This window comes from Phocoena phocoena, chromosome 8 (assembly GCF_963924675.1).
Source record: "Phocoena phocoena chromosome 8, mPhoPho1.1, whole genome shotgun sequence".
Taxonomy (NCBI): Eukaryota; Metazoa; Chordata; class Mammalia; order Artiodactyla; family Phocoenidae; genus Phocoena; species Phocoena phocoena.
Window position 1 is genome coordinate 19,357,938 of NC_089226.1, and position 23,686 is coordinate 19,381,623.

General features: G+C 42.6%; 1 protein-coding gene across 1 annotated transcript in view; it reads right to left on the minus strand.

Annotated features, from left to right (window-relative positions):
* The window catches only part of TTC12 (tetratricopeptide repeat domain 12), a 46,684-nt gene that overhangs the window by 19,519 nt on the left and 3,479 nt on the right, over positions 1-23,686 (minus strand). Inside the window, exons 2-11 of the mRNA XM_065881896.1 lie at positions 20,909-21,072; positions 20,340-20,361; positions 19,615-19,692; positions 18,664-18,785; positions 14,071-14,130; positions 9,717-9,788; positions 4,698-4,758; positions 4,080-4,268; positions 2,793-2,862; positions 1,961-2,049 (exon numbers count right to left, since the gene is read on the minus strand). Of these exons, the coding sequence (XP_065737968.1) occupies positions 1,961-2,049; positions 2,793-2,862; positions 4,080-4,268; positions 4,698-4,758; positions 9,717-9,788; positions 14,071-14,130; positions 18,664-18,785; positions 19,615-19,692; positions 20,340-20,361; positions 20,909-21,072 (927 nt within the window). The remainder of the gene's footprint in view (positions 1-1,960; positions 2,050-2,792; positions 2,863-4,079; positions 4,269-4,697; positions 4,759-9,716; positions 9,789-14,070; positions 14,131-18,663; positions 18,786-19,614; positions 19,693-20,339; positions 20,362-20,908; positions 21,073-23,686) is intronic.

Below are 23,686 nucleotides of genomic sequence, written 5' to 3' on the forward strand. Positions count from 1 at the left end.
GGGTCTGAATGACCAAGAAATGACCTTAGCCGGGTCATCAACCCCTGTGCTCCTTATCAGTGGGACGAGGAAGGCGACCAACATAACAGAGTTGTCGTGAGGATCAAGTGAGTTAATACGTGATGGTGCGGAGAACAGGGGCTGGCACACATACATCAGCTATTATCACTATTCTGGCCGGAGGCCTCTCGGCGTACGGTGTTCAGAAATGTGAGGAAAGGAAAAGAAATCAGCTAAATGGTGGAAGAGCTTTAGACCATCGATTTTCATATAATGGCCAGAGCAACTATTTGAGTTTTTTCTAGAAAACTAGAACGATCACATGAGAACATTAATTAATAAAGAATGCTCCCCTTCCTAGACCATGAGCTATTTCCAGGGTGGTGGCATCAGATTTGCCCGCACCCTGCTTTTGCCGGGTGCATTTTCTAACGAGGTACGTGAATTTGAGAGCAGGCGGAGGTACAGGCTGGGGTATGAGGCTAAGCTATGAAAGAGCAGAGTTTGTTTAGTTTACATAAAAATGAAAAGTAGCTCAGTGCAAACAATTCAAATAACACAACGTGTATACAGCTGAAAATGAAAGTCCTCTTCTCTCGTCCGTATCCCCTCCAGGTAAGCCCTTTCCGTAAGGTGGCTGGTATTCACCCTTCTTATGAACAATGTTAAAATATGATATATCCTACCCTGAAACTGGCTTTTCTCTCTCAGTCAGCACTATATCACAGACATATTTCCACGTCTTTACTTTTAAGCATTCCTTTGTCCTTTTTTAAAAACTGCTCTGTATTTATTGAATTGGATATACCAAGATTTCATTGATCTGAGATACAGCATGTACGTCACAGGCTGTGTCCGACAGTATTTTTCCAGATACTAAAGAAAGATGTGACCCCAAGGTTCACAGAAACCAAAGTGGGCTGCAGGGTGAGGAAGTTGGGCTGCACGGAGGGAAGCATGTCCAGTTCCTACTGAGGAAATGCCCGGTCACCAAGCCTGCCTCCCTAACCCTTGGGCAGGGCGATTTGCAAAAACACTGCTCGGAGCCGGTGCAGTGTTCTACAAGTAGCAGGGCACCCTGATTAGGATAATTAGTCTGAACGTAATTCCCTGCAGGGAAGAGTCCCCCTGATTCTCTAGAACTTAAGAATTCTAGAATTTAACATGATTCCTCCACCCTACTAAATCAGGAAAAAAATCATATTACCTCACATTCAGCATTTAATCGTTTACAAGCTGCATTTACAAGCTCTCTCGACAGCTCCCCACAGAAGCCTGTGCATGGCATACACAGCTATCACTCTTCCCATTTTCACTGTTTCGTGTCCAAAGTCAAACATTTTCCCCTCATTAAAAAAAAAATACAATTGTTTTAAAAAATGAGGGAAATACCTAAAATTTTTATTGAGGTCACTAAAGTGATAAGACTGTACAAAAACTCAGTGAACCCCGGAAGAGGCTAATATGCAAAAAAGGAAGAGTTACAGTAAATAACTCCCCATAGCATGTTACTGTCCCAATATTATGCATTAATCAATCAGTGTCACAAGAGGCCAGCAGGGATGGTTGTAAATCTCATGACGCCGAAACTGGTACTGTGGTCAGCAAAAAGGGAGCACTATTCTTCAGCAGACAGAAAAGGAAAAACTCTGCCTTCCTCGCCGCCAGTGCACGAGCTGAAATCACTAGTCTGCGAAGAGCCGGGGCAAGTGCCCAGGTGATGAGACCACGCGTGATGCTGACCGTGACCTTGCCCACTGCGGAGGCGGCTGCGAGGTTGCCGGAGACACGACTGCAGCGCAGGTCTCGCTTCTGATCCATATGCTTTTCCAGGGGAGTGTCTAGACCGCCATCTCCAGGGCCTGTCCTAGAGGAACAATCCTGCCCGCCCACACCCCCACCCCATAGCCCTCCCATTACCAGCGCATTAACGATGATCGATGGTTATTCCCTGGCTTACCATTCTCACTGCACACCGCTTGCCAGAGCCTGAGAACAGACATGCATACTGTCTCTTCCACTGCATCTTTTCCTGCTGTGGAAAAGCACCTACGATGGACAAGGTAGAGCAATATTAAAACTGCAAATCAGTCTTGATCTTCCTTTCAATTGGTTTTATTTCACCTCCAGACTCCTCAAATATGGGTTTAAGAAAGTCACTTCTTAATTCAGAGCCGCAGGTCACCAGGACCAAAAGGGACTGCTAGGACCTCAACTGAGAGCTCCAGGACAAGGATGCAGCCGAGGAAGCTGGGTCTGCACAGAGGGAGGGTGGTGAGCCGGGGGCCAGGGCGTTGGCTGCAGCAGGACCAACGAACTGTGGTGGGCCAGCAGACCACTTAGGGTTCGTGAGCCTCATCACACACACAAACGTGTGCCGGTGACTCCAACCCACACCAGTGTCCTAAGCCATGGGAACTGCACCAGAACAACTGAAATACAAAATAAATTTAGCAAAACTACCTCCTGCCATAGGGGTCTTTCTTCAGATACAACGATAGATGAGATCAGCCAGGAACCAGCTGATCTCATTTCCTGTTATGATCAGCAAAGTCCCAAAGAGGACAAGAACAAAGAGCAATCTTGCAAAAACTGGTGGGAAACCAGCAAGAGTGGCCATTTCTCTGACTCTGAAGTGCGTGGAGGAACCCTGGGAAGTTTTCCTAACCCAGTATTGACTGAAGGTAGTACCATCCAGTGATCACGCTGCCTGTGTGATGAGTGTCTGATTTCATGAGAACTGGTTGTCTTTCCTTGCTTTGATGCCAGGATGTCTTTACAAACATCCCTACCTTCTTATGACCTCATTCTCACTGATGATACTGAATCCATTGTGTGTTCTGAATAAAGTTCGTTCCGTGCCTGAAACAAGTTCAGAGAAAACCGTGTCGTCAGACTCCTGAACTGTCTGGCTGATGTCTAACTGTCACAGAGCCAGATGATAATAGAAACCCAATAGGGAATGTCTAGATCACCAAATCCACAGTTTGGGCAGAAACAAATACCTCCAATTCTGAAACCTAAGGCTGTCATCAGCCACTTGGTGCCACCGTGAGAGGGACGCCCTGTTCAGAGGAGAGCTGAGCCCGGGGGGCCCCAAGAGTGATCTGACAACTCATCATTCTGTAATCTCTAGAGAGTCTCCAGGAGCCGCTTAACCTCCTAGAAGAACTGGCATATCCATCTGTTCTTAATAAATGTTTATTTCAAAGCTGTTTCCAGGCTCTAGAGAGGAACCTATAATCTCCAAGAAACTACTGCAGGGATGTTTGAGCACCCTCCACAGTACACTAGAGGAAATCAGACTCCATCCGTTTGTACAAGCATCATTCTGTCACTGAGTAACAACACTGGTTTCAGCCCTGGGATCAGTAATTACAGAAACTACTAAAACAGAGCACTGTGGCTCTCGTTAGCAGAGGACAGCTGATGTTTGCTCTGAAACTATTTCCACATCCTAAGCCGCCATTAAGTGTAACTGGGATGAACATTACAGTTTATCCTACAAAACTCTGTCTTCCATTCCTCTACGGTTGGGGGGAAATCTGTGGGGCTGGTGCAGGGTGTTGGGGGTGTATACGGGGTCTGTGTGGGGTATGCAAAGGGTGTGTGGGTATGTGCAGCACGTGGGGAACACCCGTGAGGGGTGAATGTGTGTGGTGTGCTTGTATGTGATATAAGCATATGTGGTATATTTGTTCCACACGCGTGGGGTGTGTGTGTGTGTGTGTGTGATGTATGTGATGTAAGTATACATGATAGTGAGCACATGCTGTGTGTGTGTGTGTGTGTGTGTGTTGTGAGTATATATGGAGTGCATGCCGTCTGTGTGTCTTGTGTCATATTGTGTAGTGTTTACAGCCTGTGTGTCATGTGTCAGCATGCTCTGAGGAGGGGATGGAGCTGGGATGGGTTACGTTTCTTAAGCACCCTCTCTAGCACCTACATTATAGTAGACCTTCAATCAATATTGGTGGAAGGAAGGGAGGAACGGATTCTTTGCCTCATGAGGACAGACCTCTAAACTCTGTCCCCTTATACTGACAATATTCATGAGATCACACACATCGCTGGCTTACAATCCTTCATCATGTCAGTCAGGATTTCAATCCCCCCTGCATAGAACAAGGGGATCTGATCAGGCTTGGAAAGAATCTCCAGAAGATTCTTGGTCGTCACGGCTGTATTCGTGCCTGAATCCAGTGCTTCCTGGGCTTCCTTCTCTTGAAGGTCTGCTTTCTCCCGAAGATCTACCTGATTCAGGTAGTCTAGCAAAACAAGAAGGAAAACACAACAAAACCCTAACAATCAACATGTCCACACATGGAGCAACCTGTTTTTAAGGAAGGGGGGCTGAAAGGCAGAAAGCATTAAAATAATTCAGACTCATCTTCAGCAAGGAGAATTTTAGGAGGCGTGTACAGTTTCTACCAGGAATCTTAAAACATCTTGGGAATTATTCAAGGACAACACTGTTCCTTGTCTAGAAGGCTTGGAGGGAGGATGGTGGAGAAAAGGAGGAAGGCCAAGAACAGAGGAAGAGGAGCAAGGCTGGGCTGTTATGAGAGGATGTGATTGTGAAGGGCTGGGCGTGGCTGTGCATGCGGCCAAGTGCAGAGAAGGCATGGAGGACACCCCAGGACCGGGGCACAGAGGGGAGGTGCAATTTGAACAAGGACATCGGCAGGAAGTCTCACCTTTCACCTGTGTCTGCAGCTGGGGGTTTATTTCTAAGATCTTCTGATAACACTCTCTAGACTGGAAGAAAGAAACAAGGTCTTGAAGAGTGGTTAGGGGCGAACGGTGATTATAAGAAAGGCACAGGGTATCATCATCTCCTCCCAGCCTCCCCCGCTACCTGCGTCGGAGGCGGGTGTGGGGAACGCAGCATGCGTTTGACATTTTGTTTAGGCTTCTTTGGTTCTGTGGGGCAACAGGTACTATTTCAAATTTTATTTTAAAAAATAGTGTTGTCAGATACAGCCTGTGATGGAAAATATCCAGTCCTAAATTCTCGTGGCTCATGTCTGGCTGGGATAAGAATAATCATAAGGTAAATGCAAAATTCAGATATGATATTTGCACTGAGAAAGAACAGGAGGCTACCTGTCAGATGTGCTCACGGGGAATAAGGAAATAAATGAAGCTAGAAACACTGTTGACAGAGACTTGGGAACAGGAAGCGAGAACTGCCTATTTAAACGTACAGGCTGCAAAGAGCTGGTAAGGGGTCTGTTCACTGGCCGTGGAAGAGTCAACTAGAACACTTGAGCGTGAGAGGCTCGCTGAGGACACTGTCAGATAGAAAGTTTCTGGAAAAGAAAGATTCTTGTTAATGGGGCATGATGATGGGTTTAGGGCAGTACAGTCCTCAGGGCTATCAGTGCGACCAGTCACTGAAAGAAAAGGCTCAGATAAAAAACCCCAAAAAACAAAAAACGAAAAACAAAGAAACATTCTGAGATGTCTTAAAAGCTCAAGGCTCATCTAGAAGATTAGGATTAAGAAATGAACTGAAGAAAAAGCATCACATTAAGACAGAGAATAGTGTTGCAGGATGTCAAACATGGTGACTGTAACAGACTGAATGTTTGCATCCCCCCAAAATTCAGAGGTTGAAAGCTAACCCCCAATGTGATGTATCTGGAGGTGGGGCCTTTGGGAGGTGACCAAGTCATGAGGGTAGAGCCCTCATGAGTTGATTAGTGCCCTATTAAAGAGACCCCAGAGAGCTCCCTCACCCCTGCTGGCTGTCTATGAACTAGGAAGCAGGTCCTCACCAGACACTGAATTTGCTGGCATCCTGATCTTGGATTTCCTAGCCTCCAGAACTGGGAGAAATAAACCTTTGTTGTATAAACCACCCGATCTATGGTATTATGTTATAGCAGCCCAAAAGGTCTAAGAGAGTAACCCTGTATCCAACTTCTTTTTAACCCTAGCTCTAATCTGTCAGCAATTCTTGTTGGCTTCACTGTCAGTATATAAGCAGAACTCCAGGACTTCTCACCACCTTCATCATCACCAACGTGGTCCAAGCCATCATCATCTCTCACTTGGATAATTTGTTGCAATAGCCTTCTGACTGGTTCTCTCTTCTTACATGTCAAGATATATTCTCAATACAGCAGAGTGATCCTTTAAAACACGAGTCAGATCATTTCTCTCCTTTACTCAAAACCCTCTGATGGCTCCCAGCTCACTCAAAATAAAAGCCAAGGTCCTTCCAAAAACCTGTAGGGCCCTAGGGGATCAGTCCCCCACGTATCCCCCCCAACCTGCTCACCTCATCTCCTCTCACTCCCCTCCTTGCTCACTCCATTCTAGCTAGCCCTCTATCTGGACCACTCTTCCACTGTATAATATATCCACATGGCTTGCTCACTTCACTCCTTCCCTTCCTCCAGAGAAGCCCTCCCTGACCACTCTCTGTAAAACCAATCTCACCTTCACCACTTCCTGATTTAGTTTTCTCAGTAACACTTACTGCTACCTAACATACTACACATCTACTTATTTGGCTTCTATCTTGGGACAAGTCGCCCCTACCACAAGAACGTGAGTTCCCTTAAGTCAAGGATTTTGTCTTGTTTGCTACTGTATTCCTGTTGCCTAGGACAGTGCTTGGAACATAGAAGCATGCATTAAATATGTGCTGGGTGAATTAATTAACTGAATGAATGAATAAGTAAATGGAACTTGGTGGAGGGGGGAGATTAAGATTTTCCTTTTTACTTCTCTGTTATTTCACCTTATTACAATAAGTCTGTATTACTTTTAGAATTAAAATCCAACAAAGAATAATTTTTTAAAATGTACAATGGGGGCAATTTCTTTTTAAAAATAATATATCTTGTAAATGGAAAGATATCTCACGTTCATGGACTGGAAGCCTTACTATTGTTAAGATGGCAATAATCCCCAGGTTGATCTACAGGTTCAATGCAATCTCCATCAAAATTCCATCTGGCTGAGTAATATTCCATTGTATAAATGTACCACATCTTCTTTATCCATTCATCTGTCAATGGACATTTAGGTTGCTTCCATGTGTTGGCTATGGTAAATAGTGCTGCAATGAACAATGGGGTGCATGTATCTTTTTGAATTAGAGTTTTCTCTGGATATATACCTAGGGGAGGGATTGCTGGAGCATATGGTAGCTCCATTTTTAGTTTTTTTAAGGAGCCTCCATACTGTTGTCCAATTTACATCCAACAGTGTAGGACGGTTCCTTTTTTCTCCACACCCTCTCCAGCATTTATTATTTATATTACTCAGCCATAAAAAAGAATGAAATAATTCCATTTGCAGCAACATGGATGGACCTAGAGATTATCATACTAAGTGAAGTAAGCCAGACAGAGAAAGACAAATATCATATGATATTGCTTATACGTAAAATCTAAAAAAAATGATACAAATGAACTTATATGCAAAACAGAAATAGATCCAAAGACACAGAAAACAAACTTATGGTTACCAAAGGGGAAAGGGGGAAGAAGGGATACATTAGGAGTTTGGGATTAACATATACTCACTACTATATATAAAATGGATAACCAACAAGGACCTACTGTATAGCACAGGGAACTATTCAATATTTTGTAACAACCTATAAGGGAAAAGAATCTGAAAAAATAGGTATATATATATATATATATATATATATATATATATATGTATAACTGAATCACTTAGCTGTACACCTGAAACTAACACAACATTGTAAATCGACTATACCTCAATTAAAAAAAAATTCCACCTGGCTTCTTTGCAGAAATTGACAAAGCAGATCCTGAAATCTGTATGGTAATTCCAGTAACCCAGAATAGCTAAAACAATCTTGAAAAAGCAGAACAAAGTTAGAAGACTCACACTTCCCAATTTCAAAATTTACTACAAGCTGTAAGAATCAAGACAATGTGGCATAGGTATAAGAGTAGACATAAACAAATGGAATAAAATTGAGAGTCCAGAAATAAACCTATGCATTTATGATCAATTGATCTTTGACAAGGGTGCCAAAATCATTCAATTGGAGACAAGACAGTCTTCTCAACAAATGGTGCCGGGACAACTGGATCTCCACATGCAAAAGAATGAAGCTGGATCCCTTCCTCACACTATATACAAAAATTAACTCAAAGTGGATCAGAGATCTAAATGAAAGAGCTAAAGCCATAAAACTCTTGAATCTTGGATTAGGCAATGGTTTCTTAGATTTGATATCAAAAGCATAAGCGACCAAAGAAAAAAACAGGTAATTTAGACTCCATCAAAATTAAAAACTTTTGTGCTATGATGTGAAAAGACAACACAGAGAATGGCAGAGAATGGGAGAAAATATTTTCAAATCATTTATTTGATAAGGGACTTGTATCCAGAATTTATATTGAATATTATATTACACTATATAATATTTATATTACTTTATATTGAATATTTATATAAATATTCAATTTATATTATATTGAATATATTTATACTCAATATAAAAAGACAAATAACCTAATAAACAAATGGACAAAGGATCTGAAGAGACATTTCTCCTAAGAAGATACACAAATGGCCAATTAGCACATGAAAAGATGCTCAACATTATTAGCCATCAGAGAAATGCAAGTCAAAATTATGAAATACCACTTCATACTCATCAGGATGGGTATAATAGAAAAGAAAAATAAATAACCAGTATTGTTCACGATGTGGAGAAACTGGAACCATACACTACTGGCAGGAATGTCAAATGGAGCAGCCACTTTGGAAAACAAGATGGAAGTTCTTCCAAAGGTTAAACATAGAGTTATCACGACTCAGGAGTTCCACTCCTAGGTGTATAGCCAAGTGGACTGTAAACATGTGTCCACACAAAAACTTGTACATGGATGTTCATAATAAGCAAAAGTGGAAACAACCTGAATGTTCATCAACTGACAAATGGATAAATCACATGTGGTATATCCATACAATAGAATGTTGTTCAGCAATAGAAAAAAAAGAAGTACCGCACATACTACAACATGGATGAAACTTGCAAACACTGTGCTAAGTGAATGAAGCCGGTCACTAAAGACCACATATTGTATAATTCTATTTATATGAATGGTCTAGAATAGGCGAATGTATAGAGACAGAAGTAGATCAGTAGTTGTCTAGGGTTGAGGGCGGGGTGGAGGGGAGGGCAGTGACTGCTAATGGGTGTAGGTGTTTTTGACGAAGTGACAAAAATGTTCTAAAGTTGATTGTGGTGACGGTTGTGCAACCCTGTGAATACACTAAAAACCACTGAATTGTATACTTTCCATAGGGGAATTGTTTGATACGTGAACTATATCTCAATAAAGCTGCTATTAACAATATCCAATATCTTAGTGTGTATATCTCTCTGCATGGTCACTTTCAGGAGAGGAGATTACAAGTGAGTTTTGTTTTTTCATCTTTTTGCTTATGTCTTTTCTCTCCAGAGATGCTCATCCCGGGACTGGACGGACACTGGTAGAAGATACTGCAGAAGAGATTCCTACAGCAGGTGGGGCTATTATCAGATGACACCTAACATGCTTCCCAGCTCTAAGATCTTAAGATTTACCCTGGAAAATACTAAGAAGTGGATTAATATCTCATCAACTTGGAGGAATGTGGTTCTTCTCTGAGACAATCTGAAGCACTGCTCCGAGATCAAACATGCCACTTAAGGTTCCTCTAGCACTTACCACACTGTAGTTCTTTAGGGCCAGGTGGGCTTTTCCCATGTGGAAATACGCTTTTGTGCATTTTTCATCACACTGCATAACAGAGAATCACTGATCAGATGTTCCGGAAGATTTGACGTTATCAGCCCCTCCCCCAACTGCCCAGCTAATAGGGATAGGGCAGTGCTTTGATTCTCAGGACAGCCACCAGAGTTGACAATTCAGACTTTTCTGTGCGTCTGTAACCAAACTAATTGATGCCTGCAAGGAGCCTGGATGCACAAGTAAGCTCTCTATTAAATTAATTACGATACTTGCCAGTTTTCATTTCCATTTAATGAGACAACCAGGAAACAAACCAGAAACCTTTAGTTTGGAAGAGCTCTTGACCTTGTCTGAACATTAGAATCACCCAGGTGCCTGTAAAAGTCTTGATGGCCCAGCTGAAACTCACATCAATTAAATTATACTAGCGGGTAGGACCGACGCATCAATAATGTTTTAAACTCTCCAGGCGATATAAATGTGCAACCAAGTTTGAGAACCACTGGTTTATTAAAAGGGAGGAAAATTTACGCTGGGTAAACAGCTGAGGTTACTATTATATATTTATGTTCCTTCCTTGAAATAAACCACGACATATATACTAAGAACTTGCGTTCCTATCACTTACGACCAGGAGGGATGCCCCCTTCAAAACTTATGAAACTTATGGCTGAAACGATACCGCTTGCACAGGGGGCCCTGCACCTGCCTGCTTCGAATTATTATAACTCCAGAGGGGATGATGTGGCACAAAGACATAGACTATAATTTAAAGCATCCAGTTGATTCACTGAATCCCTTTTATGTGCCAGGCATTGTGCCTGGTTGGATGTCACCAGGGGTATAGATGTAAAGAGGTTAAGGGTCCAAGCTCAGGCGTCTAGAAAGTCCTGGGTGAAGCCCTGTCTGCCTCTCACCAGAAGTGGCACGCTGGCCAGGCCACCCAGCTTTTCTGAGGCTCATTTTCCTCATGTGCAAAGTGGAGATCATAATAGTGTCTCTCTTGGGCTATTGTGAGGAGGGAACGTGTGTAAAACACTGTGGTACCAGGTAATAGAGGACTAGCTGCTGTTGTTGCAGTTATAGCAAAAGCAATCCATTTCAGGGCAAAAAGGAAAATTTAAAGAAAAGCTAAAGAATAATAGAAGGGGTAACAATAATTGTTATATTTGGAGAGGCCTTTATAGATGCGTTTTCGTGAATATCGTTTCCTGATTCATTGCTAAGTGAATGACAGTAATAATATTAGTGTGTTATTGTTCAGTCCTGACCATACGGCTCATATGAATTATCTCATGTAAACTTTATAACAACTCCATGAAGTAGAGATAATTATTAACCCCATTTCACATATGAGGAAGCTAGGGGTTGGAGAGGTTCAAGGTCACATAGATAACTAAGTGGAAGAGCTGGGATTAAGATCTAGCCATTTGACTCCAGGACCCAAAGGCTTAAAAATTACACCAGATCTCCCTCAGAAAAGTGCTATAGCAGTTGAGTAGAAGGAAATCCACTCTGAAGACATACAGTCTAACAAAGACATACGGTGTTTCAGAGGATGCAAAGACAATCACATGGAAACCTGCGGGGTGGGGGGCAGCTGAAATACAGATGTGAGAGCCATTTGCAAGAATGACAGTTGACAGAGGAGACGAGAGCTTTGAGGGAGAAACTGTAGGAGGAAGAAAGGCAGGGAGCTGTGGAGTGAACCCTGGAGAACTCACAGAGGATGGAACTGAGGAAGCAGGAAGGGAACTGTCAAAGGGAACGGAAACTCTGGCACCGCAGCTCGCAGAAGCCACCTGTTCACAGCACCTTCACGGGCAGGGCGGCAGGGTTCCAACAGGGGAAAAGGAGCCCCAGATCGCGTCCACGTCCCACTGTGCCATCGTGAGGGGTGCATCGTGACCACATTTACTCAGACACTAACACAAAGGGCCACTAATGGATTTTCTCACTAATAGGCCCTTTCTCCTTCGATGAGGTACCAGCCCTCACCAGGATTCTCTCAGTTGAACCCCAGGTCCCCTCAAAAGGAATCCCGCCTTCAGAGGAAGGTGCAGGAAGAGTTCTGCCGAGAAAGAAATGATTCTTATCCTAACTAAAACCAGCTTCGCCGCCTTATCTTCCCTGACTAGGAAGATCAGTCTTGAAATGTCATCACATGGGCTTGTCTCTGCCAATTCACAAGTGTCAAAAATATTAAACCGGCATGAAAGTACTAATACTACGAATAATGGAGTGCCACTGACATTCACTGCTAATATTTAAAAGGAGTGAAACTTTTTCTTTTAATTCACAGCTTCCACGTAGAGCCAATGATTGTTAGTCTTTAGAATTCCTTATACATTTTTTTCCCATCCCTCCAAGTGTTTACCCAATCGTCTTCAACGGGAGCCTCGCTGGACGTTTAACAAGGCTGGCTGCTGGGTGTCAGCATTTTTTAATGTCAGCTGTGCTGGGCCTGCTTTGCCTCAGTTTCACCGTTAATAACATGCTGTTTCAGTGAACATTTGGGAATGGGCCAGTGTGTCGTCCTGGATCAGCGCGAGGCTGTGACTACCTCTTTGGTCCTTTTCAGGTCAGAAAAGATGCTCCTGGAAGCCCCACGAGGAGATCTTGTTTCTGCCACAGAAGGAATGAAAGCCACACCCGGGGATGATGGGGTTTCCTGGATTCTGTGGAGAAGCTGTTTATAGTCAACAATTCAGGGCACCAGCCTACAGTTAGGCCAACGTTAGCTGTGTGATCCCGCACAGTTTGCTTAGTTAATCTCTGAGGCTCTGTTTCCTTGTCAGAAAGATAAGGATAACTGTGGAATTGACCAGAACAGAAAAGAAGGCTGTGAGGCTCCAATGAGACAGCTCACGGCCAGCGTGCAGCGAATGGCAGCTTTTGCCGTTGTTGCTGAAACACCAGAGGAAAACGCCCTTGCCTCTTTCTTCTCTTACAGATGATAGTAGAAAAAAGTCATGATCATATAAGGTGACAAAGCAGGCTAATGGATCTCCACCGGAGCTGTGGAGAACCTAATGGCGCCAGTCTGGGGCAGCTCTCATCACTCAAAGACTGTCACGATGCAATGGGACAAGGTGTCCCCCACACCGTATCTTCTAGGGGGTGAAGAAATCAGGCACTCCAGATATCCATTTTGGTGGGATGCTCGTGTTTTATAAACCGTTGTTAGTAAAGGTGAGCTTCGAATTCCCCTGTTTTCTTGCATACCCTTTCAACAAAATGTAAGGAAGCAGGTGTGGCCAGTGTGCTGCTGTTGCGATGTGCTCTTGTCTGGGGGCCACGCTCATGCAGCTGGGGTAGGCAGTGCTGGACCAGGGGAAGCTATGCCATAGGATAAACCTGGCACGTTCTCCCGGCACTTCAACTTTACTTGATTATAAATTATTTAAAATAACATGGCTATATTAAGACAAATAGATAACATTTTATGGCATGCAGTGCAAAATTTGCAAGGATTTTTAAGATAAAACGTGTGTCTAAAAAGAAATTTCATGCTCTCTGCTTCTAGACCCTCCAGGGGCTCATGTTTATTCTGTTAGCACTTCAGCAAGGAAGGCTGAGAAGCACTGTTTTTGGTTGTTTAGCTAAGCCCCTGTGACAGAGTAACTTGGGGGAATGTGGATTAAGGGTTATTTAAATATTTAGTCATCTGAAATAATGTTCCTATGAAGTGATCATGACATTTCTCTTTTAAAACCCTTCTAATATTTCTACCAACAGTCCTTCGTTCTCTCCACCTTTGATTATCTATTCTGTCAGGTTTCAGAGGAAATACCACGCACAGTATTAGGCTCTCAGCCTGAGGCCTGACTGGTATCCAAGCTGAACGACAGGAACTCTTTCTTCTGATTATTCCTCTACAAGGAGGGGGTGCTATGATACATTTCCAAATTATCAGAACCGGAGAGGAAAAGCCCGAACTGATGAGGAAGAATGGCAACACTGTGGAAAGAAGCCCCCGAGGTCAGCTCTGGAAAGAGAAGGAGGCGTCTCCACTGCCACGTGGAGCAAAGCACCTGATAACACAGCAGTGAAGGGTGAGCCGTTGTGATAAAACCCTGAAAAACCAGTATTAACAGCAGCTTCTCCAGAGTACTTCCCACGGGCAAGGCACCGAGCGCATTATCATAACCCTCACGACAATTCTACTCGTTCCCATTTTACAGATGAGGAAACTGAGACTCTGGCTGCAGAGCCTACACCCTTTCCTGCCATGATACACTGGCAGCTCCCCTCTCTTCACTTCAGGACTGAGACATCTGGCCCCAGCAAGCCCAGCTCCATCATGTGGAAGAGGAGACAATCTTCTTACCTTTAGAGCCCAGTCACAATCCACCAGTGCCTTCCGGTAGTCCCCAAGTTTGATATAAGCCTGTAAGGACACAAACAGCTGCTATTCATACACAGCTCTGTAGCCGGCAGTCTTCCATCAACACAGAAAGAGTAGTCGGGCAGGAGAGTGGTGATGAGAAGTAACTCGTCCCTACCTGTACCAGTCAGGGTCCCAGCGGGAAACAGGTGCCACTCACACGGGGTAACCGGGGAGAGTTTAATAAAGGGACTATTCACAGCGTGAGGGCAGGGTGGAGGGAGACCAGCAGTGGATAGCCATCACCACTGCCAGACCTGAAGAGGCAGAGGGAGGAGCAATGAACAAAACGGGAGAGGGTCGCTTTGTGAAGAGCGCCGCTCAACAGGAGGTGAGGCCTTTGGTAGAGCAGAAGCTGGGAGAATAAAGCCGCAGTTCACTTTCCTCCTTCCTTCTCAGCTCGTTGGCTGAACCCAAATGGCAGTTAGAAAGCTGGGAAGCCAAGAGGGCAGTCCACAGAGGTCAGTCCCCCAGTGCACAGAGCAGGGCAGAGAAGGATCTGGAGGGGCAAACAGACAGTACCCAGCACACTGACCACCCCTACAAAGGAAGAGCTAGCTTCTGGAGGCTACCCTGCTGTGAATGTTCCAGAAGGAAGCCAGATGAGAAAGGGAATCAAAGAGACAGGTAATAACAAGTGTTGGTGAGAATGCAGGAAATCAGAACACTCATACATTGCTGGTGGGAATGTGAAATGGTGCAGCGATTTGGAAGGACAGTCCGACACTTCCTGGAAAGGTAAAACACAGAGGTACCATAGGATCCAGCAATTTCACTCCTGGGCAAATAGCCAAGAGGACTATAAACATATGCCCAGTTACACACCAGTGTTCATAGCAGAATTATTTATAAGAGCCAAAAAGCAGGAACGACTCAAATGGCCATCAATTTTTGAATGGATAGACAAAATGTGGTAGATCTAGGCAACGAAACATCATTTGGCAATAAACAGGAATGAAGTGAGGATGCATCTACAACGTGGATGGACCCCGGAAACACTGTTAAGTGGAAGCAGCCAGACACATAAGGATAAACATTATATGATGTCATTTATATGAAAAGTCCTGAATAGGCAGATGTATAGAGACAGAAAGTAGATTAGTGGTGGCCTAGGGCTGGGGAGGGTGAGGGGAGGAGGACTGGGGAGTGACTGCTTAAAGGGTACGGGCTTCTCTGGGGGATGATGAAACTGTTCTAAAATTGGCCATGGCGAGGGGTCCACAACCCTGTGAATACACCAAAAACCACTGAATTGTACATTTTCAATGGGTGATTGTAGGTTATATCAATTGTATCTCAATAAAGCTGATATGGAAATATGCTTAAGAAAAAGTTCCCCTTCTTTCCTCATGAGTGCAGCAAGAAGGAAGAGAAATAGGAAATGAGCTGACATTTAAGAGTCAGACCACCCCCAGGAGCCCTCGGTTTCAAATGCCTTGGGGCTCTCTTCCGGGATCTCCTAGAATTGGGGAAAATCTTGAAAATCAAGAATTAACTCAGAATTCTGTGATCCACTCAAACTAAACCGAATTAAGAATCTAGTTCATTTATAGTTTCAGAGGTGTGATCTATAAACAAATGAAGTCATTTAACAGCAAGCACCATGGCTACTATATCCTCTGTATTTAATTACTGGACATGAAAGGTGCTTAATAAATTCTTATCAAGTTGCACAAAGTAGACTTTAAGGGCTCTTCTTTTGGAAAGTTCCCTAAGAAGCAGCAATGATCACCCTGTTGGAAGAAAGGAAAACCAGGCACCAGGGTCCCATCAGTCACCAATAATAGACCCAATACTCCATGGAGGTTTGCCCGCGATCAAAACTGTACCAGGGCACTGTGACACTCTGAACAATAAATCTGATGAGATATTTACATGGACAGGCCAAATATGAGGTTAGTGTTATAATTCATGAGAAACCTAAGCATTCAACCAAAGTGAGGAGTGAGCAGACAACAGCCAGCTAATGGGATTTCTGCCGGGCAGCTCTTCGCACCAATACATAGGAAGCTGCTATGCAGTGCTTTCATTAACAGGGCTTCAGTACTAATTGAAGGCAACGCCTCTTTGAGCCCTCTGTTCTATAATGCACCACCCTTTCCTCCGGGTGTGGGGTTTCATTAGAAAGTCAGAGGATGTGAGGAAGAAACGAACATCCTTCTAGACAACCGTAGTCAGAATTTCACGACACTGTTATTCAGGATACAGACTCTGAAAAATTCTATATGGGCTTCAACAATTTTTCTACAGAGCCTTTCACTTTTCTTTCTTTTTCTTTTTTTAAAGCTTGGGCCCAACACCCTATAAATTCCCTGTTCTCTTTTGTTTTTCCACATTTTAAAAAGAATGACTTTTCCAAACGGCAATTAAACTCCTGATTTATCTAAATTACACCAGCAATTTATTGATCATAACATTAGCTCCAGGAGAAAAACACGGCGATGAAAGGGTAGGTTTTCTCTCCAGCAAGCGGCGACTCTCAGTTCACAGGGTCCTTATTAAGTGTTTTCTAACACTGCGTGCAAACAGGGAGGCATTTTTTTTTTTTTTTTTTTTTTTTACTTTTTTTTTTTTTTTTTTTTTTGCGGTACTTGGGCCTCTCGCAGTTGTGGCCTCTCCCGTTGCGGAGAACAGGCTCCAGACGCGCAGGCTCAGCGGCCATGGCTCACGGGCCCAGTCACTCCGCGGCATGTGGGATCTTCCCGGACCGGGGCACGAACCCGTGTCCCCTGCATCGGCAGGCGGACTCTCAACCACTGCGCCACCAGGGAAGCCCAGGGAGGCATTTTAAAAATAGTCAACGGTTCAAATGATTCTCAACACCAGGCAGCACATTTTGCATTTATTTGTCTCTGAATAAGCTTTCTCTTTGGGAAAAGTGGGATGAATTGCCTTCCCAAAGCTTTTCATTGCATTTACTTATTTTTATCCACAGTCATTCTTAATGTGATTCTCCAGAACTAATCAAAGTGCTGCTTCAACTTGAGTACAGTAAAAATGTAACTAGTTTAGATGAATCTGGGTATAGACCATCTGAATTAGTATAAGTCTGAATTATGTAACATTTTAAAGGCAATTCAATTTTACAGCTTTCAAATAACGTCAGAGTAACAAGACTGAAGAAGCATCAGTAGGTAAATGTTCTGGAGACCAAATCTGGTGATAAATAAAAAGGAACTATGATTATTCTATTAATTGCTTGCATTTAAATGTTCCTTTTGATGTGTCAACAGAAACGCCATTCCCTTAAACGGACTTATTGTGCCTCCACCCAGTGTTATGTAACTTAACAAGGATTTATTGAACATCTGTTATAAGTAAAGCATTAGGGGGAAAAGTATATGGCAGTTTTCACCTTCAAAAAGTTTATAATCTTGTTAGGGGGATAAGAAGTACATGGCGAAATCAACCTCTGGCCATTTTGTTTACTGATTCTCTTCTTTATTACAATTTTTCTCCACAAATGGGGCTAGGTAAATGACACCTCAACTCGAGTCCGACTTATCCAAACTGCTGAACTAATGAGTTTATGTTGTGCTTGGATTTATTTATCATTAAATCACTGTCGCTGCCCAGCCTTTCTGGACTGCTAACGTCCTGTTTCTTGCACTCTCCCTCAACATGCCACAGCAGGATCTTCTTAATCTTGAGTTATAGAAATTGGAGCTGATGAATCTCTCCCTCTTGTAAATGACATGGTGTCAAGTTCGTCTCACCCAGGTCCTGCTGACATATCCTGATCATTGGATAGTCGTGTCCACGAATCTGCCAATTTTTCAGGCCTGAGCGGCAGAGAGCTCTTCCATACACAAACTCAAGTACTTTTCAAAGATAAGGTCACAGGTGACATTTTTGTTTCAACTGAGAACTATTAATTTTGCCCTTCATTAAGTAGTAGATAATAAACATCTGGGTGATGGTTTTTACCTGGTGTTCCAGGAATCTGAGCTCGTCTGTGATATGAAACGGAGGTATGAGGGATTTCAGAAACTCAAAATTTCTGAGAAGTTGGCTCTAGGCCCATTAGCTCTCCAGTATACCCCAGTCACAGAAGCTTAATCAAGGAGGGATTGAAACGATGGGTAAGAAATTAACAGGAGAGTAACCCTCAGGAGTGTAGACTGGCATCAAAAAAAGAAGCTGAACAACTTCAGTGGTGGCAGAATTCCAAGGTCTCATAGACTGTCTCATTCCACTAGATTTCTTACGAGGGAAAGTACCTGGTTACCATCAGTGATGTGCTGGAGCTGACTTCTACTACGGAGAGAACTGGTTATGTGTAGCTGTTCCCAAGTTCTCCTTCAATGATTCCAACTTGGTAGCTTGAAATTGAACCACAGTGTAAGTATCTACACCATGGAAATTGGCAAATGCTCCATACAAATCAGCCCCCACCCCCAACCCGACCAGAGCCAGCCATTACACAGTTACGAGCACAACACTGGCGCCGTCTGGTCTCATCTTTCTCTGCTTTCACAAGGTTAGTGGCTACTGTTCCCTGAGGAAAGCCCGTGGACACATCCTTGGATCACTCACCTGGGCTCGGTTGGTGTACAGTACTTTCATGTCCTTCAGCTTCTCCAAACCCTCACTGTAGCACAGGATGGCTGTTTCATAATCACCTTTGACAAATGCTTCATTCCCCTTTTCTTTTAGGGCTGTGAGAATAGAAGTTATACAGGTGAGCTCTCCCCACACACTGGAAAATTCTTTCAGACTTCACTGTCCTGATTTTCCAACTCTACTTTGAAGGTCAGAGCTTCCATGCATCCAAAGGGGGCCTGTCACTGACTTCTCTCTGCAGATAATTCCAGGTCGGTTTCTGTTCTCTCAATCTACCCGAAGTCTTCTAAGCAGCTTCTCAGAACAAGTAAATGTTTCTGCCTCAAGGCTCAGAACACCCCAAACTTGCCACAAAGGGCAAGTCTACACATTCAAACGTCTCATAAAGAGATTCAAACAACTAATTTTCTAGCAAATACGGAATCGTTCAGATCTGCAGCACACATACCACCGAGTGGTATAAAATGAGTGCTGAAAGCATTCTTCTGTCATGTGTATCTTCCTCACCACACACACAACCCCAGTTCTTTCTTTTCCTTTATTTCCCCTCTCCCTTCTCCCAGCTTTGTCTGCTTGTTTCATTTTTCTTTTTCATTCCTTCATCTGTGCCTCAGGCTGGACAGTAGTACCTCACTCCCATCCCTCCCTACGTTCCAAGCATCACTTAGTGCAGCTAAGTCCATCCATGTGCTTTAGAAAGGTCTGACTATGGAGGCTGACTCACGGCTGTGTCTGACTCCCTGCTTGCTCCTGTGGGAACAGGAGACAGACTAGTTTCTGCCTGGCCACGTCCCACTGCCTCAGGCCCATCATGAACCCACCCACTGGGAATCTTGATGTCCTCAGACATTAGCGTAGAGACTTCCTTGCTCTTTCTAGCACAAATCACCCTGGCTATTGAAAAGTGAAAAGACTGACAATTACCATCTGCTAAGACTTTGTTTTCCCTTCTTCTTTTGGCACGTTCTTTTGCATCCTTCTCCACAGATGCCAAGAAGGCCTCTGACAACAGCGTAATTTCAAATATTAAAAAGAAAAATCCAAATACTATAATCAGTTCTTTAGCTCAAATTCAGAAAAAAGCTACTTTAGAGTTTTAGAGCCACACTTTTCATGCATTCACATGTAGGCACATGTACGCGTGCACGCACACACACACACACACACACACACACACACACACACAGATTTGGAGACAACTAAAATGACATTTTCTTAATTTGACAGTAAATGGTGATCTGTGTGATGTATTATTATACATGGTGACTATGTCTGTGCTTCAAATTTGAATTATGCCTTTTAAAAGAGTTTTTCTTTGAAGACAGACTTTTTTGTTCCATTTAGCATAATGAGCTTCTGGGCTGAGCAACTGAGAAACTCTCTGGATCCCTTTAAGCAGCTAAGAGTAAATTGGATGAAACAGAATAACTGAATTCAGTTTCCAAAAAGACTGGCCAGGAGAAGGTAGGAAAAACCCTCTGAGTACTGTCCCCTCTGACTACTAGTAACAGAATTGAATGATCAGTAGGTTTTTGTTCATGGGTTGTTTGTAAACCCTGAGGCTATAATTTAAGTGTCCGGAAGCTACAATCAATAAACACTGATCCTAAAGGAATAATACACATTGGAAAGAGAGATGCTGTCCTTACCTGTGTTTATTTCATCTGTATTCTGCAGGGCACAGGTTATCATAAAAACAAAGACACAAATTTCAAAAACCACTCCCTCATTTATACATATACAAAGCAAGAAGGCAGATCAATTACAAGTAGGGAGTAGGGTCATTTCCTTTAACCATCGATACTGAAAGGCTCAAAATTCAGGGGGCTTGCTGTAAATCAGGAAGCACAATTGTTATGGGGCTACATCTGCAGAAACAAGGGCGAGCAGGTCAAGGGACCGCCGCTGTGGCTGTATGAGCTGGAAATATGAATTAGTAGAATATATTACCTTAGCGGCTTAAAAATGGTCACAAGTTCAGTGGGTAGAGAGGCCAAATTAAAACAAACCCAAAGGGCTGTTTAAGGATGACCCAGAAAGATCAAGAAAAGAAATCAGAGTTTATACTTCCTTGTGGACAATAAACGTAAGTGAATCTAAAAATCAAAAGGCTATTTCAGCCTCACCAGGCAGTTGAGATTAAACCACTACTTCCTCTGCTTTATGCAGACCTTCTCACTCTGTCTACTTAGATAACTCCACCATAGGGAAAGGGCACCTTTGTGGGAGCTTGTGGAGGACTGATCATGGTCTTGTTCACGGTGGTCCTGCACTCGTCCTCCTCTTGGTCTTCCTCTGTAAACTTCAGTCTCTTTTCTGTCTCGAGAACAGCTTTCTCTTGTACGACTGGGTCATCAGAATTCATCTCCTGAATTAAATTGGCTAGAGGAGAAATCAGGTGAATCATTCAAGGAAGGTCTTCAAAAAGAAAGACTCCATTTGCTTAAAAGGTGGTGTAGAAAATTTCATGGGGAAGGACTTTTATTTTTCCAGCTTTACCGAGATATAATTGACACATGACATTGTGTAAGTTTAAGATGTACAACATGGTGATTTGATACACGTATACACTGAGAAATGATCCCCACACCAAGGTTAGTTAACACACCCATATCCTCATATAATTGCATTTTGTGTGTGTGGTGAGCACATTTAAGATCTACTTTCTCAGCAACTTTAAAGTGTATAGTGCAGTACTGTTAACAATAGTCACCATGCTGTATATTAGATCCCCAGAACCTATTCACCCACTAGAGAATTTGCGTATATGTGTGTATTTAAACAAATGGTTTTTACAAAACGTGCATTCTTTTGCAACCTAGTTTTTTCTCCTAATATGCTTTAGAGATTTGTTCTTGATACTAATGGTTGCAGTTGATTTATTTCAATCACTATATATACGATAGGTAATCCATTCCCTTATTGATGGACATCCAGGTGTTTTTAAATTTTTTGCTAGTGAATAAATGACGAATCGAATATCTGTGTACATATTTCCCCATGCACACACGTGACATTTTCCTCAGGTTACGGCTGTATCAAGGTTTATTCCTATAAGCTGTGACAAGAGTTCCCATGCCTCCACATCCTAGTTAACGCTTGTTGTCAAACTTCTAAGTTGTTGCCACTATAATGCATTTATCTCCTCAATGTTTTCATTTGCATTTTCCTGAACATGATTGGGATCGGGCATCTTTTCATTGGTTTGTAGGCCATTTGGATTTCCTTTTATGTCAACTGCCTGCTCCTATCCTTGGCCGATTTTCTATTGGGTTGTTTGTCTTTTTCTTATGATTTCTGTATATATTCTGGACTGATATGTATTTGTGAACATCTCCTTGTGTATGGTTTGTCTTTTTATCTGTTTTTATGGAAGCTTTTGTTGAAGAAATTTTCTATGTGTTAAATGTACCAATATTTCCCGTTATGCTTTATGCCTTTTGTGTATATTAGGTTTACAAATATACTCTTATATGTCTTCTGTATGTTTTAACGCTCTGTTTTTCTCATTAGGGTATTTAATCCACCTGGAGCTGACTTTTTTTTTTTTTGCCGCACAGCCTGGCATGGGGGATCTTAATTCCCAGACCAGGGATTGCAACCGTGCCCCCTGCAGTGGAAGTGCAGTCTTAAACACTGGACCACCAGGGAAGACCCCTGGAGCTGACTTTGCATAGGGCACGAGCACCATTTGTTGACGAGTCCCTGCCTTCCCACCGATGTGTTGTGCCATCCCTGTTACATGCGTGAACCTGCTCTAGGCTCTTTATTCCATTCTACTGGATGAAATCTTTTTCAGCACCAAACCTTCCATGCATAATTACTACAGCTTTATAATGAGTCTTGAACATCTGATAGGGAGATCCCACCTTCTTATTTTCCTGCAAAATTTTCTGGATTAATTCTTGGCCCTTTGCTCTTCTGTGTGAACTCTGGAATCAGCTTGTTGAACTCTAAACAAAACATTTTTGGGATTTTGATCTAAATTGTGTTGAACGAAGAGGATAATTTGAGAAGAAAAGATTTCCTTACCAAATGTGTCTTCCCATCCATGATAAAATGTCTCCACTTATTTAGATATTTTATGTCTTTTAATTAAAATTTTTATTCACTAAACTCTGAACTTTATTCTAATTTCATTAATATCTCTGTAATATCCTTTTTCCACTCCAGGATACCATCTAGGATATCACATTACATTTAGTCATGTCTCCTTATAATTCTCTGAGCCCTGACAATTTCTCAGACCTTCCTTGTTTTCCTTGACAGTTTTGAGAATTACTGGTCAGGTATTTTTTTGTAGAATAGTTTTCAGTTTGGGTTTACCTGATGTTACTGTCACAGTCAGACTGAGGTTCTCAAGATTTTGGGAGGAAGACCACAGCACATATTAAGGGTACACGTTATCAATGTGATTTATCATGCTGTTAACTTTGACCACCTAAGGAAGAGTTTGTCAGCTTTTTCTATCTTAAAGTTACCTTTTCCCCTCTTTTCCTGTACTGTACGCTTTGGAAGCAAGTCAGTAAATGTATCTCACTTTCAGGGGTGGAGAGTTATGCTCTACCTTCTAAAGGCAGGAATATCTACATAAATTGTTTGAAATTCTTCTGTATGGGAGATTTGCCTTACATATTTATTTACTTATTTATCTATTCATCGTTTATTTATATCCATATAGACTCATGGATATTTATTCTATACTTCGGGCTATAATCCAATACTGTTTGCTTTCTTGCTCAAATTGTTCTAGTTTTGACCACTGGGAGCTCTTTCAATTAAATTTTATAACCTTCCCCATAAAGGTCTTGCATATATTTTGAGGGATTCATTTTGGTATTGTAAATGAAGTGTTGCTGGTATATAGGAAGTATATAAGAATGCAACTGAATTTTATACATTAATCTCGTATCCAAAAACCTTGCTCGATTTCCTTCTTTACTTTAATAATTTATTTATAGATTTTTTTGAGTTTTTCTCTGTAGACTCTCTGCCC